The sequence below is a fragment of the Eublepharis macularius genome, chromosome 3 (genome assembly GCF_028583425.1).
Source record: "Eublepharis macularius isolate TG4126 chromosome 3, MPM_Emac_v1.0, whole genome shotgun sequence".
NCBI classification, from domain to species: Eukaryota; Metazoa; Chordata; class Lepidosauria; order Squamata; family Eublepharidae; genus Eublepharis; species Eublepharis macularius.
The window spans coordinates 188,750,135-188,772,506 of record NC_072792.1 but is presented as its reverse complement, the minus strand read 5'-3'; the positions used below and the strand labels follow the sequence as shown (position 1 = coordinate 188,772,506).

Genomic DNA, 22,372 nt, shown 5'->3' with positions numbered 1-22,372 from the left:
AGAGGGTTCATCAATATGCTGGTGAAACCCAGCTCCATATTTCTTATCTAGATCATCTGGTGATGCCGTGGACACTTTGCACTGCTGTGGTGAAAGGGTTAAAAGTGAACCAATACCAAATGAACCAGGATGGCTGTGAAGAACCCCTGGAGGATCTCTCTAAACTGGGCGAGTGGACAACACGGCAAACGACGTTCAGTGTAGGCACGTAAGTATAAGGTGATGCACACTGGGACAAGAAATCCTAACTTTAAATATACGATGGAGTCTGAACTTGCTGAAATTGACAGGGAAAGACACCTTGGAGTCACTGGATGGAAATGCTGACTGTGTTCTGCAGTAATGAAAAAGGCAAACTTCACACTGGGAATTATTTAGAAATGAACAGAAAATCAGACTGCCAATATTATAATGCCCCTGCATATATCTATATAAAGCAGCCTTATTTGGAATACTGTGTGCCAATCTGGTTGCTGTATCTCAAAAAGGACACAGGGTCTCTAAGACTGAAAATAAAAACATTAAAACATGATTAAAAACACAAAAATATATAGAAAAAAGTTAAAAACATATAAAAACATGAACAATGAAGGAACGAAATTACCCTGACAAAACTGAAAAGTCTTCACTGGCTGGTACAAGGCAGTGACAGGACAAAAAAAAAATCCCGAGGAGTTCCATAATTTTGGTGCCATAACCGAGAAGGCCCTTTCCTGGGTTACTACCCGTCTAACCTCAGATTGCAGAGGCAAAGAGGTCCTTCCAGAGAGAGGTAAGGGACAGGTGCCTGCATGCCACTGCTAGAAACAGCGTTGTATGTTGTAACACTGGGTGATTTTGACTACCCTTGCAGTGACTGGGCAAAGATGTGCTTGTGTCACACCTTAGATACAAGTGCTCTCGACCCCTTCAGTGACCGTGCATAGGAGCAGCTGGTCACCGCCACGTCAGTGGGCTAGAAATGCAGCAAATCTGGACATGGATCTGAGCGGGACCTGAGACCTGGTGCGACACAAATGTTGTGGCATCAACATAATTGTCATGTTTTGCCATGTAAATATTTTTGTGCGTTTTATTTCTGCTAATTAAAGTTGGATTTGGAATGTGTTTGCAGCCTCTAAAGTAAGAGGGGGCTGGGGGCTGGGTGGGTGAGTAAGGCGTGCTGCGACTGGCCAGGGGTGGGGTTACCCCTTCAGAGAGGGACTGTGAAGGAAAGAGTTCGGTTCTGGAGAAAGGTATGAAACGCTGTACTCTGGCGGTTCTTTCCTTTGTGGATGTTCGCCTAAGCAGCAGCTGGGGAGAAAGTAAGTCTTTGTGACAGAGTCAGTTTAGAAATGTTTGAATATCCTATAACATAATTGTGTTAGCGGGTTTCCAACTACTCAATTATCCTGGTGCGCCTGTGCGAGCACCAGGATAAAAAGTGAGTGGTCAAACACGGCCTCCAGAGGGCACCGCTGGCGGCGGACGGCCTCAGGCGAGCCTGCCCGGTCCTCTGCCGCTGGGTGATGAAGCCCACTTGGAGGGGGAGGGCAGTGCAGGAAGAGTGACGCGCCTGGTGGAGCCCAGGCAACGTGATGAAAGTGACGTCCTTTCCGCCCTGCGAGCCCCACTGGAGCCGGGGCGCGCGCCGTTCTCGGCTCCAGCGGGGTTTGCAGGGCGGCGGGCACGTCGCTGTCATCCAGTTGCCCCAGCTCTGCCGAGAGTGGGGTGCCCCAGCTCCAGTGGGGCTTGCAGGGGGGCGGGCATGTCGCTTTGGGCCCTGTTGTGCAGCTGTCGGTGGAGCCAGGGCAACTGGACGAGAGCGATGCACCTGCTGCCCTGGCCCCGATCCCTGCCTCCTGCCTGCCAGCCAGCCCTTCCCAGACCTCCTGACTACCTGCCAGCCCTTCCCAGACCCCCCTGCCTACCTGCCAGCCCTTTCCAGACCCCCCATACCTGCCAGCTCTCCCCAGACCTCTCCTGCCTCTCAGCCCTCCCCAACCCCCCTTGCCCCACCTGCCAGCCCTCCTCAATCCCCTCTTGCCTCTCAGCCCTTCTCAGACCCCTGCCTACTAGCCACTTTTCCAGACCCCCCACCTACCTGTCAGCCTTCCCAGACCCCCACTCGCCTACCAGCCAGACCTTCCCAGACCCCCCTACCTGCCTGCCAGCACTTCCCAGACCCCCCCCCCCAGCCCCAGCTTTCTAGAGCCCGTTGTATTTATTTGCACAACGGGCTTTGTTTCTAGTCTGTACATAAATTAAAATCACTATACCTAAAAACTGTTCTGAAACTCTATTTCTGTTTAAGAAAAATGCGTGTATTCTCTAGAACAGGGGCGGGCAAACTGTGGCTCGGGAGCCACATGTGGCTCTTCTAGACATATTGTGTGGCCCCTGGAGGTCTCCGAGTATTGCCGTGGCCGTACATATTTAGTTTAGTTTATTTCCCTCCCTTTCCTTCTTTCTTCCCATCTTTCCTTCCCTTTTTCTTTTTTTCTCCTTCCTTGCATCTTTCTTTCTATGTCTTTTGTATTTTCAATAAAAATGTTGGGGTTGCCAGGTCTGACTCAGAAAATACCTGAGGACTTTGGGGGTCACTTTTGTGATGTCACTTCCAAGTCAAAGGTCAGGTGATGGCGCTTCCCCAGCTCCACCCTTTCCGATGATGTCACTTCCAGCATACTGCACCAAAACCCCATCCCTTCCTGTGATGTCACTTGCAGGACATTCCCCCCAAACCCGCCTCTTCATCTGAAGTCACTTCAGTGCATCACGTCCTGTGGCTCTCACACACCTGACATTTATTCTATGTAGCTCTTACATTAAGCAAGTCTGGCCAGCCCTGCTCTGGAGTAAAGGAGCCTGTTTACCTCACAGCCACCCCCACAAGCGGCTGACCAGGCTGTCAAAAACAGCAAAGCCAAGGGAGAGAAGGAAGGCGAGAGAGCCAAAAGCCTTTGAGAATATTAAGGGGGGGGCACAGCACAAGCATCTGGTGGCCTTCTACAGTGAGGTGCCATGAAAGGCTACACACCACCTGCCTCATGAAGGGAGCAAACCCCCACAACAAGGCTATTCCCTGCACCTGCCCTACAAACGGAGGGGCACCCCCAAGGCTACAACAACCACTTTGACTTTAAAAGGAGGATGTTAAAAGGCAGAACGAAGAAAGTCCCGTCCCTCCAGGATTTTACATAAAGTGTTTTCTGTAAAGCTACTGTCACTATTACACCATAAACAGGAAAAATGCAAAAGGCCTCCCAAACACTTGGTGGGTGCCCCGTGGGAGGCCCCGGAATTAAAGCACCTGATGCAGATTAGCAAGCGACAGCACTTCAGAGTATGAAAAGTTTAATTTCTTTAGACTGGGACTCGCATTTATCCTAATCTGACAGTGGAGTCCAGCCGTTGAGACTCTTGCTCCTTTCTCCCTGCTGCAAGCGTAGATCCGGGACTCGGCTTAAGGTTCTGCCGCCCAGTCCCCTGCTACAGGGGCCCGGCCCGGCCCTGGAGCTGCTCCTGTCCCGCGGGGTGGGGGGCACCAGGGCCGGCGAGGCCACAGCCACGGGGGCGCGGAGCGAGGGGAAGGCTTCAGGCCCCGCGCCAAGGCAAGGAACGTCCCCGCAGGCCTTCCCCCGGGCACGGGGCGGCCGGGCAGGGATGGGCTACGCTGCGGGGCGGGGCTCCGGTTTCTTCCCCTGCGCCGGTGCAAGGCGCAGGCTCTGAGCCAGGCGGGCGGCGGGCCCGGGGGCTTCCCAGGCCGGGCGCGTCCCTCTTGGCGGCCGGGCCGGGCGGCGGTCCTAGGGCCCGGGCGGGGCGGGCAGCGGGAGGCGCGGCGGGGCGTCCGGGGCGGCGGCGGCTGCGGCGGCCTCGAAGTCGGAGAGGCGGCGCTGGACCAGGGCGGGCATCAGCCGGACGTAGGCGGCCATCAGGCGGTGGTTGGAGCGCACCAGCTTCCCCGCGCAGCCCTCCAGGCAGGCCTCCTGCGGCGGGGCGGGGAGGGCAGAAGAGGGCAGAAGTCAGGCGGCCGGGGCCGGGGCCGGGGCCTTCCCCCCTCCCCTCCTCCTCCCCCCCGCCCCTGCCCGCGGCCTGACCTCCTGCCCGGTGAGGGCCCGGTAGTTGAGGTCGCAGGCGCAGCGCTGGAAGCAGAGCTCGGTCAGGCGGTTGTAGGCCAGCAGGAAGTCCCGCAGCTGCAACGAGAACGCGCCCGTCAGCCTGCGCGTGCACGTGTCCCCCCCCCCCCCGCGCCCGTGTCAGGCCCCCCCCCGGCGTGGCTCACGCTGCGCAGGTGCTGCTGCTGCTCCGCCGCTGCCGTCTCCATGGCGGCGCTCCCGTGACGCCCTTCCGGCCCGCCGCCGGCGCTGACGTTGCTTCCGGCCGGCCCCTCCCGCCGCCCCATTGGAGCGCAGCCCGGAGCCGCCGGGACCCTCCGGCCCCCCCGCAGCAGGTCAGCCCCCGCCGCCGCCCCCCCGCCGCCGCCCCCCGGGGGGGGGAGGAGGGGAGAAGGGGACGGGGAGGCCGGGCCAGGGCCAGGGCCAGGGCCAGGGCGGGCGCCCCCCCCCCCCGGGGGAGGCGCCTGGCGCGGGCCGGAGACGTGGCGGTGGCGCCGGGCCAGGCCGCGGAGGGCAGCCGAGCCGAGCCTCCGTCGCATTCGCCGCCGACTTCCGCCGAGGTCCTGGCGCGGGCCGGGCTGAGGCGGGAGGCGGGGGCGGCGGCAGCTGCGCAGCGGGGCCGAGCGGAGCGGAGTGGGGCGGCCACCAACCCCGCCCGCCCGCCCGCCCGCCCGCGCGGCGTCCTCCACTCGCGGCGGCGGCGGATCCCCGAGGCGCGGCGCCCGCTTGCCGGAACCGCCCCGCAGCCTCCCGCGCCGCCCTCCTCCCCGGCAGGTGGCTGCCCCGCGGGGAGGGGGCTCTGCCCGGCCCCCGCCTGCCCGCCGCGCCCCAGGTGAGCCGGAGGGAGGGGGGGGGGCGCCTGGCCGGAGGGGCGCGGGGAGGGCGGCGGCGGCGGCGGCTACCTGATTCCGCCCGCCCGCGGGGTCCCTGCGGGGCTGCCCAGGCCGCCTGCCCCCGCTCGGCCGCAGCGCTGGGGCGGGAGCAGGAGGGGCCACGGGACGGGACGCAGGACCCGCCTCTTGGGGTAGCGACAGGTGGGGGGGGGCTCGCTGACTCTCGGGCGAAGGTTCAAAGGCCCGGGGGAGGATTCGGAGGGGGGGCAAAAACCCCCCCCCGGTTTGCAGCAGGCTTCGAGATGCCTGCCTGCCTCCAAGTGGTGCCACCCCCGGTAGAGTTTCCTTCCCCAGGAAGAAAGGCCTGGGCTTCCTTCCGCCCCCGCCCCCGCCCCGGGCTTTCGCCCCTTGGCGCGCAGTGCATGCCTCCTGGCACGGGCTTTGGGTCACGATCGCCGCCACAGAGGCCCTCTTTCCAGCACGGAGGAGCCCCTCCGCTGCCGCTTTCCAGGCAGGTGCGCGTGCCCGTGCGCGTGCGCAGGTTTTGTCCCGCTGGGCCTGGGCCCTGTGCTGTGGAGGGGTTTCCCGAGCTCCAAGCAAGAGTTTCGTGGGTGCCCCTGCTCTAGCACGGCTCTCGCTGGACAGGCTGTGCTCAGCAGGGCTGCTTCGGATTCATGTCATTTGCCTCTCGTTTTCATGAAGGCGGCGCACAGGTAGCAAGGAGGGCCCTTCCTGTCTTGAGTGATGGTGAGCCTTCTGGGAGGAATCGGGGGTCTGAGTTCTGATCTGGCAGGTTTTTCCAAAGAGCTGTACAGGTTATGAAGGGTGGGAGTCGGTAGGTCCAGCATTACAGAAAAAAATACCTGGATGGAGGCACCTGGCAGACTTGCTGTTAAAGTGCTTGCTGGCCCAGTAGCTCACTGTGTGCGGGAGGCTGAACTGGTTTGAACACTGAACGAGCAGTCCTGCCTCCTGCCAAAAGAGCTGTAGCAATGCCAGATGAAGCTGCAGCAAGAACGGCCGTCTCTTTTTGTGCAAACTGTAGCCGGAATGAGATCCCTGACAAATGTCACCCCCCCCCCCGCCAATGGGGGGACTCAGAGCAGCTGATACTGTTCTCCTCCATTTTATTGTCACAGCCACCCTGAGAGGTAGGTTCGGTTGACTGTGTGTGACTGGCCCAAGATCAGCCCGCAAGCCTGAGTGGCAGAGTGGAGATTCCAGCCTGGAGCTGCTTGGTCCCAGGCCCCCATGCTGTGACCCCACTTTGGCTTCGACGGCTCAGGGAAATCCTCCACCCATCGCCGCCTTATAAAGGAGAGGACGTTCACCCTGTCCGTGCTGCCTCTCTCCCCACCGGGGCTCACCTCGTCATCCTTCCTTCCCCTCCTCCCTCACAAGAACCCAGGCTGGCTCGCAGCGTGCCTGTTCCACAACCGGTTGGCAAGCTTCCGTGGCAGACGTGGCATTTGAACGTGAGCCTCTTGGATCCTAGTCGGGCATCCTGATCCTGACCAGACCGCAGGCTCTGATACCTCAAGGGCGTGGTTAGCCCCTTTGCTTTGTCACAGGTGGGGCACTTTTTGCCCTCCCTCCCTCCCTCCCTGTGCTGCCCATGCGCTTTCCGGGCTTCTTGTGAGTAAACCTTTATTTCCACTGCAAATACCAGAGAGATTTTCTGGAGCTGATCTGGGCCGGGACGTTCCACTTTCCTTCAGTTTGGCACAGCAAGTCCCATCGTCAAAACTGAAGCAGGTGGCCAACTTTGAGACTCCCGGCTTTATTTTCTGACTAGAAACAAAGCCCATTGTGGGGAAAAATACAACGGGCTCTAGAAAGGGGAGAGCGGGCAGGCAAGCATTCCCTCCTCCTCCTGATCCCACCTGGGTGAAGGGGCGGGCATTGCCACCTGCTCTGCTCCAAATACCAGCTGGGTTAAGGCAGAGAGGGGGCATAGCTGCCTACTCCGCTCCTAATGCCAGTTGTGATGAGGAGGGTGGTGGGCATTACCACCTGCTTTGCTCCTAGCACCAGCTGGGTTAAAGTGGGGAGTGGGCATTGCCACCTACTCTTTAATATCAGCTGGGTTAAGGCAGGGGCGGGTATTGCCACCTTCTCTGCTACTAATATCATCAGGGTTAATGCAGGGGGCAGGCATTGCCACCTGCTCCACTCCTAATACCAGCTGACTGAAGGGGGTGGGGGCATTGCCACCTGCTCCACTCCTAATACCAGCTGACTTAAGGTGGTGATGGGTGTTGCCACCTGCCCCACTCCTAATACCAGCTGGCTGAAGGGGGGGCAGGCATTGCCACCTGCTCCACACCTAATATCAGCCGGGTTAAGGCGCGGGGAGGGCATTGCCACCTGCTCTGCTCCTTTTCGCGGCCTGGGCTTCCCACCATGGCACGTTTTCTGGAGTGATGCGGTGAGTTACCTGGGCTTTCCTCTGCGGCATCGCCCTCTGGTGGTGAACCAGGGTATAAAGTGAGTTGTCTGAAACACGCTTACTCAATTATATAGAGAGATGAGTTATCCCTGCTATGAACAACGAACCTTTGCTTCCATTGCAGGTCGGACAGGGGCGGGTGGGGTGGAGATCAAGTGATGCAGGGTGCTCTGGCTCCCTTCATTTTGGCCCTGCAGCTCCCGTAATCATTAGTGGTCGTTTTCATACGCCTATCCTTGTTTTCTGATTCATTATGCCTGCCGCAGAGTACTAATTTTCCTTTGCAAGTTGCATCCGGGAGGGGAGGGGAGGGTCCATGCGAGAACACGGGCCTGGGTGTTGGGATCCCCTTTGGCCCTGCAACTCCCATGAACGTTCTGAAGTTGGTGGCCAAGTTTGAGACGCCTAGCTATATTTTCTGATTGGTTCTGCCGGCCGCAAGCAAACAGTGTTCGGTTTCATTAGCACATGGGGGGCGGGTGTTCTGCTTCCCTTCATTTTTGACGCTGCAACCCCCACTTTCATTCTAAAGCTGATGGCCAATTTTGAAGCCCTTGTCTTGATTTTCTGATGAGCCATGCCTGCCATGGACAGATGTCTCCTTTTATTATGATTTCATTTTCAATTCATATTTCTATCAAAGATTTACAGATTACAAACATTAAAATCCTACAATAAATACAAATCTATTTTAAAACTCTGAACAAACATTAAAAACTTCAACAGCTGCGCATATTGAAAGAAGCACTGCTGCTGATGTGTGGGTCCCAGGCCAGGACGGACTGTATGCAAGAATCTGCACGGGGTTTGGGTCTTTTTTAGAACCCAGAAAATAAGTGGTAACCAACGCAGCAACTGCGGAGTACTTACTCCACGTGGATCCCAATAATAATCAAGCTGGTGGCATTCTGTACTAGCTAGAGTCTAAATTGCTTTCAAGGGCAGACCCATGTAGAGAGTGCTACAGCAGTCTACCACAAGGGTTAGAGGGACTTCATGCCTGGTGAGGCATGGATTCTGGTGGACAGATCAAGATAGAGGGCTATCCTCTGTGCTAAATAAAGGTGGAAGAAAGCAATTTTTTGCAGTAGAATTAACTTGCTACTCCAGCCGTAACGCTGGGTCCTGGCCAGCTCCCAGATTCTTAACTGAGTCAGCAAAGGTCAGCTATCAAATGGCGGGCAGCACAAGGCCTTCCAAGACCTCGGCCTGCCTTGCCGACCAGCAGAAACCCCGCCTTGCCAGGGCCCAGCTCCAGTGTGTGGTCACCCTTAGCCATTTAAGCACAGCAGCCAGGCATTGGCTCAGCCACCTGCACAGCACCACTGGAAGTGTCACGTGGACTCTGCTTCTGGATGTATTTTCCCTCTCCCACTTTTCACCTGTGAAGCGGCACCCAGGGCAACTTAAGTGAATGAAGCTCACATTAAGGAGACGTGGCTGCTGCACAATAAAATAGGACTTGGAATCTCTTGCCTCGTATGTCTTGAGTGGGACAAGTCACAGGGCTTTCCCCCAGGCAGGTGCAGTTCTCTCCGCGCCAACAAAGGGGAAGAGGGCTGAGCAGCTGAGCCCTAGCTGGAGCTCTCGCCCCCTGGCAGCTACTGGCTCCTGTGGGCCTCAGGCCAGGAGAAGGTAGAGTCCTTCCGAGCAACCTGCCAATACCCCAACTCATGTAAAGCCCCAAAGCCTGCAACTCATGTAAAGCCCCAAAGCAGCAGGTGAATTACAGAAATACTGGGTTGGAAGGGACCTCCAGGGTCATCTAGTCCAACCCCCTGCACAATGCAGGAAATTCACAGCTACCTCCCCCCACACCCCCCGTGACCCCTGCTCCATGCCCAGAAGATGTCGAAACACCATCAGGATCCCTAGCCAAACTGGCCTGGGGAAAATTTCTTCCTGACCCCAAGGTGGCAATCGGCCTTACCCTGGGCGTGTAAGAACTAAGCCCTGATGCAACCCTTCCTGCCCTCCCTCTCACGATCTGCCTAGGTTCGCAGAATTGACAGCAAAGATGGCCATCTAGCCTCTGCTTAAAAACCTCCAAAGAAGGAGAGCCCACCACTTCCCGAGGAAGCCTGTTCCACTGAGGGACCGCTCTGTCAGGAAGTTTTTCCTAACATTTAGCCGAAAGCTTGTTTGTTTAATTTCAAGCCATTGGTTCTGGTCCAACCTTCTGGAGCAGCGGCAAACAACTCCGCGCCATCCTCTATAATGGCAGCCCTTCAAGAGCTTGACGAGGGTTCTCCTATCGCCTCTCAGCCGCCTCCTCTCCAGGCTAAACATGCCCAGCTCCTTCAGCCTTTCCTCAGAGGACTTGGTCTCCAGGCCCCTGGGAAGTTCTTTGGGGTGCCTTGTATTTTCAGCAGTGGCCTTATTGGGGAGTGTCTCAGTGATGCTCGAAACTTACTTATTATTTCACATCAGAATGTTTTGCTGTATATTAAAGCTCAGGCCCAAGAAGTTCTTCTAATGTTTGTTTATATATTAACTTTACATCAATCAGTGGTAGTAGAAGAATTCGTTTCTTAAGCAGTTGCTGTCTGTTCTCCCTCCAAAATGCAGTTAAATGCAGCCGTAGCATGTTAGCCTGCGGTAGAAGAGCAAGATTCAAGTCCCATAAGGTTTCCGTGGTATAAGCTTTGGAGAGTCCAAGCTCTGCTCAAAGCCTTATGCCCTGGAAACCTTATTGGTCTATAAGGTGCTATGAAACTAAAATCTAGCTTTGTGTGTGTTATGTGTTGTTGGGTTGCTTCCAGCTTATGATGACCCTGAATCAATGACCTCCCAAATGTCCTATCATTGACAGCTTGCGTCCTTTATTGAGTCGAGCCATTTCATGTTGGGTCTTCCTCTTTTCCTACTACCTTCAACTTTTCCTAAGATTGTTGTCTTTTCCGGTGAGTCTGGTCTTCTCATGAGGTTGCCGAAACCACAATGAAATTATGAAAAATTGGGGAGAAGTTAGCATAGGGTTAGAAGTTAGCTTTATGTTATGGTGATGATATCTAAGGTTACCCCATATTTATTTATATGCTGTACAACACTTTCATTATAACTTTTCTAAAATTATGAGAAACTATTAGAAGTTTAGGAGTGGGCTTTGTGGTAACTGGAACTGGAAAATGTGATCATTAAAACACAAAACACTGACAGCTCAAAAACAAGCCTGGCCCCTCAGTGTCCGGTCTGGCTCCTGGCCTGGTGTAGAGGCTGTTAGGGCGGCTGGTGTACACAGACTGCTGGCCCACGATGGCAGGTATTCCCCCCCCCCCTTAGTGGGTGTGCAGGTGACCAACCCCTGGCCCGGAGGGTGTGGCTGACGTCAGGTTCTATGGTGGTGTCACTTGGTGGGTGGCCGGGAGAGCTGAGTTTGTGCCGGGCTTATGGCTGGGGCAGGCCCTGGGCTGGCCTGGTTGGAGGCTCCTCCAGGGAGGTGGTTGATCCCGGAACAGGCTAAGCTGTGAGCTGGAGGTGACAACCAGGAGCGGCTGATTGGGGGACTCCTTGGCACCTACCTGCTCCTGCCAGGATGCCTCTTCTTCTCCAGCTTCTGCTGTAGTACAACAATTACATATCTGTGCAGTGTTTTTCCTAACCACCTCCCCTGCCCCGGTGTCAGAGATGGGACGGCCTAGAGGTCAGTAGGCATTTTTCTGCCCGCAAGGAATCAAAGTGAATCTATACAATGTTAGTTTGTTTTTGAAAAGTGACATGCAGCCTACCCAAGACAGCTCATAAAGGAAAAACTGATAGAATAAAGTCTTTTAAAAAACCTATTCAACTATCAAGAGAATAAAAGGAAGAGGTTTGGGAGAAAAAAATTGCTCAAGGATTTTTAGGGAGCACTTTTTAAAAAAATGAAACATTTTCAGTCTTAAAAATGATTTTTCAGGAAAGATTTTTCTCACTCAAAATGAGAGGTATGAAAATGTTCATGTCAGACAATCTGCAACGTTAGATAATTCCTGTGTCTACTATAGACATATACGGCATTTTCAAGGCTTTTTTCTGTTTAAATGTAATTTTTTTGAACAATTAGCATGCTATAATGTATTTAATGATAATACATTATTAAGCAATTCAGTGGTTTTTAGAGTGATAAAGTTTAGCTTGATAGCCAAATACATTGGTAGTCCTATCAGAGTGTTGCTGTCCAAATAATATACTTCCTTTTATTTACCGCAGAATATCGTTTTCTAACTTCCACTTTTATTCATTTTTCCTGCTTCTGAGATGAGAAAACTTTAGACGTGCGATGGTAGCGTGGGTTGCAGCCGCTTTGCAACTCTTATAGTAAAGGTATAGAGAGTATTCGAAATTTTTCTTACAGTAAACAGATTTGCAGCTCAGTCCTAAGTGGGGGGCTGGAAAGTGCTCAGGGGGTTAACTAAGAGTTACGCCATCGTACCCTGCACTTACACTGGCGTAGTCCCCTTTACAGCAGTGGCCAGCTGCAGCACCGCTCTGCCTCGGGCCCTTGCTTGTGGCCGGCTGCGGCAGCCAGGCCTGGCAGTAAGTGTGCTGTAAGTCCCTGTACCAGCGCCCGGGGGGCGGGGAGTGCAGAGTATGAATTAGCCAGCTCCCTAGGCCATTTCGGGTCTGGGCACGCCCCCAACAGCTGTGGAAAGTTACACCATGAAAAATGGTGGTGTAGCCCATAGGTGCCCAATTGTATGGGAGAATTAATCTTCCCCCCCCATGCGCTTGTGGGGCACAGGATGCTATGTGGGGACCAGTCCACTTCTGCCCTCGTGGCAGCCGAGCCCCCCTCTACGCACCCAGTCAGCTCCCTGGGCACCCAGTTTAGTGTAGAGAGCCAGTTTGGTGTAGTGGTTAAAAGCGAGGGACTCTCATCTGGAGAGCTGGGTTTGAGTCCCCAGTCCTCCACTTGAAGCCAGCTGGGTGACCTTGGGTCAGTCACAGCTCTCTCAGAGCTCTCTCAGCCCCACCCACCTCACAGGGTGTTTTGTTGTGGGGATAATAACAACATACTTTGTAAACCGCTCTGAGTGGGCATTAAGTTGTCCTGAAGGGCGGTATATAAATCGAATGTTATTATTATTATTATTGTTATACATAACTTCTGTCTGGGGCACCCGTGAATCCAGGTAAGCAAGAGCCAGTTTGGGAGAGCTAGTTTGGTGTAGTGGTTAAGAGCACGGGACTCTAATCATAGAATCATAGAGTTGGAAGGGGCCATACAGACTATCTAGTCCAACCCCCTGCCCAGTGCAGGATCAGCCTAAAGCATCTCTGACAAGTATTCATCCAGCCTCTTCTTGAAAACTGCCAGAGCCGGGTTTGATTCCCCCCTCATCCACTTGAAGCCAGACGGGTGACCTTGGGCTTCTCACAGCTCTATCAGAGCGCTCTCAACCCCACCAACCTCACAGGGTGTTTTGTTGTTTTGGGGATAATAATAACATACTTTGTAAATCGCTCTGAGTGGGTGTTAAGTTGTCCTGAAGGGCGGTATATAAATTGATGTATTGTTGAAGGCTTTCACGGCCGGAGAACGATGGTTGTTGTGGATTTTCTGGGCTGTATAGCCGTGGTCTTGGCATGGTAGTTCCTGACGCTTCGCCAGCAGCTGTGACTGGCATCTTCAGAGGTGTAGCACCAAAAGACAGAGATCTCTCAGTGTCACAGTGTGGAGAAGATGTTGGCAGGTCATTTATATCTACTCAGGAAGGTGGGTTTGGGCTGAGTCATCCTGTAGGAGTTTCCCAGGGTGTGGAATGCTAATGGATCGAGGCTTCACTGTATCCTGAGGAGGTTCTTTTGCATATGGATTGGTGCTTGATATACTAATCTCTGCAGGGCGATTGTAGGGTATAGCGTATTTTGTTAGCCTGGTGTTTTTCAGGACTGGAAACCATGCTCTATTCATTCTTAAAGTCTCTTCTTTCCTGTTGAAATTGTGCTTATGCTTGTGAATTTCAATGGCTTCCCTGGGCTATCTGACAAAGTAGTTGGAAGTGTTGTCCAGTATTTTAGTGTCCTGGAATAGGATACTGTGTCCTGTTTGAGTTAGGCTATGTTCAGCCACTGCTGATTTTTCCGGATGGCCAAGTCTGCAGTGTCTTTCATGTTCTTTTATTCTTGTCTGGATTCTACGCTTTGTGGTCCCGATGTAAACTTGTCCACAGCTGCAGGGTATGCGGTATACTCCTGCAGAGGTGAGGGGGTCTCTACTGTCTTTCGCTGATTGTAGCATCTGTTGTATTTTTCTGGTGGGTCTGAATATTGCTTGCAGGTTGTGCTTTTTCATAAGCTTTCCCATCTGATCAGTGATTCCTTTGATATATGGCAAAAACTTTTCCTGTGGGAGACTGTTTTTCCCTGGTTGTTTGTTTTATCCTTGGTTTAATTGCTCTTCTGATTTCATTTCTGGAATAGCCATTTGCTTGAAGTGCGTGGTTTAGATGATTAGTTTCCTCGTTGAGAAAGTGCTGTTCACATACCCATCTTGCACGGTCTACTAATGTTTTTATTATGCCTCTTTTCTGTCGAGGGTGGTGATTGGAGTTTTTGTGTAAGTGCCGATCTGTGTGAGTTGGTTTCCTGTAGACCTTGTGACCTAACTGAGAGTTTGCTTTGCGGATGACCAAGGTATCCAGGAATGGAAGTTTACCCTCGGTTTCTTTCTCCATGGTGAATTGTATGTTCAGGTGGATATTGTTGAGGTGTATTGTCGAAGGCAAAAGAACCTCCTCAGGATACAGTGAAGCCTCCCGCCATTAGCATTCCACACTCTGGGAAACTCTTACAGGATGACTCAGCTCAACCCCACCCCTCCTGAGTAGATACAAATGACCTGCCAACACCTTTTCCACACTGTGACACCGAGAGATCTCTGTCTTTTGGTGCTACACCTCTGAAGATGCCAGCCACAGCTGCTGGCGAAACGTCAGGAACTACAATGCCAAGAACACGGCAGTACAGCCCGGGAAACCCACAACAACCATTGTTGAGGTGGTTTAAAAACTCTATCAATCAGCACCCCACAAACCTACCGTCTGGTTCCGGTTCATAGATGATACCTTTATCATTTGGAGCCACGGTGAGGAAGGATTGATGGAGTTCCATTTCTAGATACCTTGGTCATCCGCAAAGCAAACTTTCAGTTAGGTCACAAGGTCTACAGGAAACGCTTGCCACAGATGTGTCTGTTTCCCTTTCAGGCAGGTCACAGCCCGTCAGGGAGGCCTAGGAGCATGACTGATCCGTCCCTGGGTGATCCCCCTCAGCTGCCATTCAAGTCCAGCCCAGGGAGTGGCCCCCGGGGCAGCCCGCATCTCAGCCTTGCTTCTGAGAGGGCAGCATGAGGAATGGATCTCGCAGCTCCGATTGCTGCGCAAACTTGCTTTGCTCCCTCCCCAACCGAGGGACATAGGCAAGACAGGTGTCCAGACCGCCTCTTCACTTTTTGTAGCTCAATAAAATATGTCTTGACCAACAACTCCCTCCCTGTCTGTTTGCTTGCCTGTGGATGACAGGAGCACCTTCTCCATCTCCCCGCAGGGCTGCCTTTTCACACATCCCAGCGAGTGGCTTCTGGCTCAGGGCTGAGACAGATGGGGCGGCCCCAAAGAGGCTCCAGGAGCCTCCGCGCCTTGGTGTCACTGTGCTGCCAGAAGGAGCAGGGGTCCAGTGGCATCTTGGGGCCCTGCCCAGCTTCCCTCCCCCATGCCCCACTCGCTGTAAGTGCAGGCAGTGGGGTGGGAATTGTAGTGTGACTTGTGTGTGTGTGTCTGGCGGGGTGGGGGAGCACCACTAAGGCCTCTCATTCCCTGACAGACAGACAGACAGAGCTGCTGGTATCTGAGAAGCCAGGACTTGGGGCTGGTCCAGAGTGTTGCAGGCTGTGGGTGCTGCCCTCACTGGGTCCTGCCACCTCTCTGGGGTCACTTTTCTGGGAGGGGGGTCATGTTCTGTGATTCTGTTCTTTGGAGCGGCGATGGCCGGGAGGGGGGGGGGCAGTTTGCAAACAAGTAGTGTTTCTGCTGCCACCCTGCCCCTTGTCAGTTAGACGAGTGGGTGAGCAAGCACCCCGTCTGTATCGGCAGTGTCTCCCCTCCCGGGGTGGGGCTCCTCTCTACTGCTGGTTTCTGGGGAAACTGAGCCCGGCAGGACCTCCTCCTCCTCCGTGTGTGTGAGTGTGTTTAAGGAGCCTGCCTGCAGTGGGCTGGGCTGGGACCTGACAGGCTGTCTCATGGGCGGTGGGTGCTGCAGAGGGAACCCAGGCCACGGTGGCAGCAACACACTCTGTTTTCCACCCCCAGACTCCGAGCATGACTGACCGCCTAATGAGCAAAGCAGCCACCATGGAGATCCCGATCCATGGCAACGGTGACTCCAGGCGCCTCCCTGAGGATGACGGGCTGGAGCAGGTAAGGAGAGGGGGCCCAGGGGCTCAGGGCCAGGCTGCCAGACCAGAGAAGTTTTTGGCAGAGGGCAAAGGCGGGCTGGCCCAACCCAAGCAGGTTCCCCGGGGATGAGAACAGAAGAAAACCCCCCACGCCCTAGCAGAGCCAGGCTCCTGGGCCAGAGAGGAGTCGGAGAGCTGCTGCCAGTTAGGAGAGGGGGGCGGCCCTTCGCTCGCGCAGGAGACCTTTTTCTTATCTCCTCCCCTTTCCCCCTCTCCAGGACCTACAGCAGGTGATGGTGTCCGGGCCCAACTTGAACGAGACCAGCATTGTTTCTGGGGGCTACGGGGGGACAGCGGAGGGCATCATCCCCACCAGCTCTATCAAAGGTCAGGAGCCAGGAGGGCCGCGGCCCGTCCCCGCTGTTCCTGCCTCAGGAAGTTCTCTCTCGTCCCTTCGGCCCGCCCAGCCAGGCGCGTGTCCCTCCTGCCCCTCCTGCAGGGAGTCTCGATGCCCTCGGGAGGTCGGCTGCCCGCAAGCACGCGCCGGCCCTTCTTGTCTCCCCCACCAGCCAGGGTGGAGACTGCACGAGGGGGGGGGCAGTGCCAGATCTCGGGTGTGGCTTCGTAGCCCCTGTGCCGGGGGAAAGGAAGCAGGTCTCACTCGCCAGGCGCCCTCTGCATGGTGCCCCGTTTCCTGGCTGGTTTTCCATGCAGACGTCGTGTGCTGCTACCTTGTCCGTGTCCCTCGTGGCTCACCTCTGCCCCCCTCCCCTGTGTTACCCGGCAACTTCTCCATGGCTCCCCTTCCCGCCCCACACACACCCCCCCCTTGGTGTCCTGCCTTGGGTCCCCTCCATTTCAGACTCTCTTCTTTCATCTCACCCACCCCACGGACCACTCATCTCCCCCAGTCCGTCTGCTGCCAGCCGCATAGCCAGCCAGGCTGCCGCCGCAGGTACTGCCCTGGACCCCACCGGGAGGGGTGGAGGAGGGAGGGGCTTCTCAGTTCCTTGTGGCCCAGTGAGGTCAGCCTGGGCGTGCTTTCCCGGAGCAGCGCTTCCTGCAGCGAGGGCAGCAGGGTTGGGGGCTTTGCAGCCACTTCCATGAAACCCCCTCTCTGTGCGAATTACAGGCTCCAATTTGCACCAGCCACACCCCAACTCAGCCATGACCGGGGAGGAGGCCGCCCGGGGGGTTGCCGTGGAGAAGTTTGACATTGTCAAGAAGTGGGGCATCAACACATACAAGGTGCGTGCCTGTCCTGGGGTGGGGCTTGACTGGCGGAGGAAGCCTTTGGCCCCGCTATAGCCCCCGCGCTGTCCCTCCCCCTCCCCAGTGCACGAAACAGCTGCTGTCGGAGCGCTTTGGGCGTGGCTCCCGCACAGTCGACCTGGAGCTGGAGGCCCAGATTGAGCTGCTTCGGGACACCAAGCGGAAATACGAGTGCGTCTTGGGTCTGGCGCGGGCGCTCACCAGCCACTTCTACAGCCTGGTCCAGACGCAGCACGCCCTCGCTGACGCCTTCTCCGACCTCAGCCAGAAGTCCCCAGAACTCCAGGTTCGTGCCCTGAACTGGTTCGTGCCCTCTCCTGGTTCGGAGCCCTTTGCTGCCTCCCAGAATGCCAGAGGCAAAATGGCCATGCCCGCCCGCCCGCCCGCCCGCCTGCTGGAGGTGGGGTCTCTGTGGCTTGCTCTGCACCCACGGGGCAGGCAAGAGATTGGCAAGCTCAGAATCTTGGCCCCTTTTTTTGCTCTCAAGATGGGCATGAAAAAATCTGCCTGAGAACACGTGGCCTGTGGCTGGTGGAATGTCAGGGGGGGCCGGCCTTCCGTCCTCGTCGAACTGTTCTGCCCCCTCATCAAGCCACAGGAAGCAGCAGCGTGCATGGGGGAGGGGGGTATGTGACTGGTTGCATTTCAACCACTGAGGCAGGGTGCAGATTGTGCGCTCAGAAATGGGCGTGAGGAAGACGACGACGTAGGCTCGGGCGGGGCAGCTCCTACCCCCTCGGCTGATCCCTCTTGCAGGAGGAGTTTGGGTATAACGCAGAGACCCAGAAGCTGCTGTGCAAGAACGGAGAGACCCTCCTCGGGGCAGTCAACTTCTTTGTGTCTAGCATCAACACCCTGGTCAACAAAACCATGGAGGATACCCTCATGACGGTCAAGCACTACGAGACAGCCAGGTGGGGCAGCTGGAGAACCTCCCCCCCCCCTTCCTCCTCCTCCTAGGGGGCGGGGCAAGGGGGGCCTTACAGGAGACTAGCTGGGGCTGCCCCCCCCCCCCCGCCCTCCTGACTCCCTTCTGCTCTGGCTCTGCCCCTCAGGCTGGAATACGACGCGTACCGCACGGATCTGGAGGAGCTCAGCCTGGGCCCGCGGGATGCCGGCACGCTCTGCCGCTTGGATGCTGCACAGGCCAACTTCCAGGCCCACCGCGTCAAGTACGAGAAGCTGCGCGCGGACGTGGCCGTGAAGCTGAAGTTCCTGGAGGAGAACAAGGTGCGCGGGAGGGCTACCCTGCCGCCATCCCACCGGCCAGGCGCATCGCCCCTCCGCTGGCTTGGCGGGAGGGAGGAGGGAGGGACGGGCTTGTCTTTGCTGCCCGGCATCAGCGCGGGGCAGGGCTGGCTGCCTGGGCAGGTGGAGGGTGTAGGCCGGGGCTGGGGGGGGGGCCCCCTCCGGCTCACGGCTCACGGCTCCCACCCTTCCCTCCCCAGGTGAAAGTGATGCATAAGCAGCTCCTCCTCTTCCACAACGCCATCTCGGCCTACTTTGCAGGCAACCAGCAGCAGCTGGAGCAGACCCTGAAGCAGTTCAGCATCAAGCTGAAGAGCCCCGGAGCAGACAAGCCCTCCTGGCTAGAGGAGCAGTGAGCCCCTCCCCTCCCCCCTCCACGGACTTGGACTCTGACCAGGGCGGCAGCAGGGCGGGGGGCCTCTGACTCCGCCTCCAGGATTGAGGGTTGAACATGCCCCCCCCAGGCTCAGTAGCAGAAGCCCCCCCGCCCCCTCCCGCCCTGCTTTTTTTAAGGACCAGTTTAGTGCTCCAAGGGCCCCCCCTGGAGCATGGCGCCTGCTCCTCCTCCGTTCCAGGAGGCCTGTGCAGTCCCCCTCCTCCCCCCACTGCATGCAGACACTCCTGCCGGGAGGGAGGGGACGTGTTTTTCCCCCCCGCCGTTCCCAAAGAGCCACCCTCTTGGCCAGGATTGGTTGTTCGTCTGGCGAAGGCGTTGGCACCACCTTGCGCCAAGCATCCTCCATCCCTCTCTGGCCAGAATGTGGCTGGGGGTTGTCCTCTCCTCTTTTTGCCCCCTTCTGCTCTCATCACCTGCCCTGCGGGGTAGCTGTGGCTGCTGCCCAGGGAAGGCACTCCTGGGCACTGTCTGTTGGGCCTTGTTGGCTGCTGGAAGGGGGCTACTTGATGCCCGGCTGGCCCCTGGAGCGAGGCTGGGACTACGGACCAAACTCTGGTTGGGCTCCGACTTGGGGCAAAGGCCGGGCGTGCATGCGTGCATTAGGTGCCGGCCGTGGCCAGGGCCCCCGGATTGCCTTCCTGTGCTGCGTGGGGCAGAGGCACCAAGCCTGGTAGGGTCCTTTCTCCTGCTCAGCGAAGCCCTGACCACCCCACAACACCCACACTCCAGTCTGTAAAGATTCCAGAATAAACGGTACAAAATGGAGGTGGTTATGCTCCTGCGGCAGGTGCGCGCCCCTCTCCCCCACCCCACTGCTCCTGTGGCACGAGGTGCTGGTTTCTCTCTGTGTGTGGAATGGGTGGGGGGGGGCAACAGTAGCCTCCGTGCCTCCCTGTCTTGGGGTTGGTGGTGAAACGGTCTACTGCACAGAGCATCTGCCCGGACTTTGGGCAGTTCTTCTCCGTATGGGAATTAGGATGGCCCTGAGCTTGCCTGGAGCTGTTGCCCTAGAATAACAACAATAGGAGTAACAGTTCATTTGTATACTCTTCTGGAGAGGTTAGTGCCCACCCAGAGCAGTGAAAAAATTCTATGCTGTCCCCACAATACAGGTGGGGAAGGGACCTGGGGCTGGAAGAGTGGCTTAGCCCAAGGCCACCCGGTGAATTCATGACAGTAGTGAGATCCGAGCCAGCAAAGTGCTTCATCGCTGCGTGATTGCTTAACCCCTGTGCTCCCCTGGCCCTGCAGCTTGGCATTGCAGGGCAGGTTGCCTCTTGGTCCCTGCTGAGCAGACCTGGGGGCAGGGGGAGAGCTGTGGCCCAGAGGTGCGTGAGAACCGCCTCTCCATCCCAATGAGTGACCCAGCTGCAGGGCCTGAGCGCTTTCAAGCCCAGGCAGAGCCCTGCTGGCCCCCGGATGTGACTCTTTCCACCCCAGGTTGCCCCCTTCAGGGCTATTCCCACTGGGGCAGGGGCTTCCCTGGGCCCGCCCTCCTCTAGACGCAGTTTTCCACCAAGAAGCTGCAAGGCTCCCCATCTGCTGGCAGGAGCTACCCTAGGGTGGAGCCAGGGCCTGTTCAGGAATTCCACCCCCCACCCCCAAATCAGCGGTGGTCATCGTGTGCCTGAATCTCTCCGGGCGTGGAAGCGAGCAGGCCTTCAGAGGAGGAGGATGGAGTGGCGACAGTGGAGACAATCAAGAAGGATTTTGCAGAAATAAAATGAGTTGTGTATCTGACCCTGAAAGTAAGCTGTGAGCTGGGATTTCTTTGGTGCAGTGGCTGCTCCCTCCCCACAACACTTGCTCTCCAGTGCCCGCTACATATAGAAAATGCCCAGGCAGGGGCTGCAGCCAGGGCCCCCTCACCTGCGCCTTCCTCTGGTGTTTTGCAAGTTCAGCCTTAACCCCAAGACTTGTCCCTGAAGCTGTTCTACACTTGTGTGCCTCCACCCTGCTCCCAGTTGCCATCAGGCCCAGAGGCCCGCCTTCGGAAGGCCCGCCTCCTTCTCACTTTATGGGGCCTATTGTGTGTGGGGGGGCACCCTGGGAGCCCCTCGGCTTTGCAGGCATGCAGTTTAGTTGGTGCCTGGCATGGGTTTCTGGTGGGTGGGCTGAGAGTCCTGGAGCTTCAGCACCTCGGCAGACAGACCAGGTCACAGACGCTCTTGCAAGGGCGGTCCTCCAAGTGGGGTGGGGGGAGGGAGGGGTGCTACCAGAACTGCTAGCTCCATAACGGGGGGGGGGGGGCGCGGGGTCCCTGGCAACAGCGGTTAGTGTTGGGATGGCCAAGAGGAAGCTGACGGCAGGACCTGGGTGTGGGTGTCAGCTTGTGGTGATCTCCGGTGCCTGTGAAGTCCTTTAAAATACTGGCCCCTTGGTGTGAAGCCACACCACTTCTTTTTCAACCAAAGCAAGCAATCCGCTGCGCTGGGGAAGGAGGCTTTTATTTCTCTCTCTCTCTCTCTCACACACACACACACACACACACCTCTCTCCAATGAAGAGAGAGAAAGCAAAGAGGCAAGCGGTGTGAGTCATGAGAGGCCAGTTACTGTGGAGTAAGTTTGGCCTCTGGAATTTTCTGCTCCCCCTGCTCGCAGGGAGACTTTTTGGGGGGGGGGGGTCTCTTACCCAAACGCTTGCAAGGGTTCGTTCAGCGTCAAGGCAAAGCTCTTGCTACCTAGTGCCCTCTGCCCGCCGTGCCACGGGCAGCTGCTGCCGGAGGGCAGTGCTGAGCCAAGCCCTGGCGCTGTGGGCTAGGTGGGGCTGGCTCGGCGCAAGGCAGCTCTCCGGGCACGGCTGTAGCCCAGAGGCGAGCCGGAGAGCTGCTCTAGAGCTCTTCGAGACGACAGAGGAGCCGCGGCCCAGAGCGGGGAAGGAGGTCTGCGCGGCCCTTAGGCCCACTGTGCCGCGGGGCCGAGCGAAAGGGCGGGCTCGAGCGGGAGTCCAGCCGGCAGAGCGCTGCCTCAACCGCTGCGCGACGCCCTTGGCTTGGCCCCCGGGCGCAGCAGGCCGGCTCGAGCAGAGAGCAAAGGGCCCGGGCGGGGGTCTGGGGCGGTTCGTGGCGGGACGGCCCTCGCCTCGCAGCACAAAATGCCGCCGGAGAGGAAGCTGCGAGAGGAGGCGCGGGAGGCCGTCCAGCGCGGCTTCAGCCGGAGGCGTCTCCGAAGGACCGAGGCGGCCGGGCAGGGTTCCCCCGGCGGGGCCTTCTCTCGCCCGAGCCGCCACGAGTGCGGCTACCTCCACAGGCGCTCCCGCGCCGCGCCGCGCCGCAGCTTCAGTGGGCCCCACGGCAAGCTCTGCGGCCGAGTGGAGCAGGCCGAGAGTCGCCCTGAGCCGTGACCGCCCCGCTGCCTACCGGCCCCGCCCCGCCCCGCCGCCGCGCAGAGTTGGGGGCTTGCCGGCCCTCGGGGCTCCTTTCAGCCCCGCGCTTGCTGGCCGCGCCCGGACCTCTCCTCCGCCGACCGCAGCCGCCTCGCAGCCCCCGCCTCCGCCTCTCCTCCTGGCTCCGTTTCGGAGACCTGCCCGCCCCCCGCCTCATCCGCTCGCAGGTCCTGACGCGGCCGCTCCGTCGGGCCGTCCACGAGCAGGCCAACCTCGGGCGCGTCGTTGCCGGCCCCTTTCCGCAGACTGGCCGGCCCGGCTGCCCTGCGGCACGCCGAGCAGGGAAACATCAGGGCCCGGCGTGGAGCCTCC

At 57.4% G+C, this 22,372-nt stretch overlaps 2 protein-coding genes across 7 annotated transcripts; one reads left to right on the top strand and one right to left on the bottom strand.

Annotated features, from left to right (window-relative positions):
• Positions 1 to 3,319: 3,319 nt before the first annotated feature.
• TIMM10B (translocase of inner mitochondrial membrane 10B) lies at positions 3,320 to 4,384 on the bottom strand. Its single transcript, XM_054973504.1, has 3 exons — positions 4,265 to 4,384; positions 4,080 to 4,175; positions 3,320 to 3,968 (listed from the first exon to the last, which is right to left on the bottom strand). The coding sequence occupies exons 1-3, from the start codon at positions 4,382 to 4,384 to the stop codon at positions 3,786 to 3,788; spliced, it is 399 nt and encodes a 132-aa protein (XP_054829479.1). The 3' UTR covers positions 3,320 to 3,785.
• Positions 4,348 to 20,413, top strand: ARFIP2 (ADP ribosylation factor interacting protein 2). Of its 6 annotated transcripts, none has more exons than XM_054973503.1 (9): positions 4,348 to 4,432; positions 15,671 to 15,778; positions 16,035 to 16,143; positions 16,619 to 16,711; positions 16,889 to 17,004; positions 17,093 to 17,314; positions 17,785 to 17,942; positions 18,084 to 18,258; positions 18,477 to 20,413. In XM_054973503.1, the coding sequence occupies exons 2-9, from the start codon at positions 15,680 to 15,682 to the stop codon at positions 18,630 to 18,632; spliced, it is 1,128 nt and encodes a 375-aa protein (XP_054829478.1). In that variant the 5' UTR covers positions 4,348 to 4,432; positions 15,671 to 15,679; the 3' UTR covers positions 18,633 to 20,413. The 6 variants fall into 6 exon arrangements, with proteins under 6 accessions (XP_054829478.1, XP_054829475.1, XP_054829476.1 ...); XM_054973500.1 differs by lacking the exon at positions 4,348 to 4,432 and adding an exon at positions 4,802 to 4,929; XM_054973501.1 differs by lacking the exon at positions 4,348 to 4,432 and adding an exon at positions 9,862 to 10,282.
• Positions 20,414 to 22,372: the final 1,959 nt, after the last annotated feature.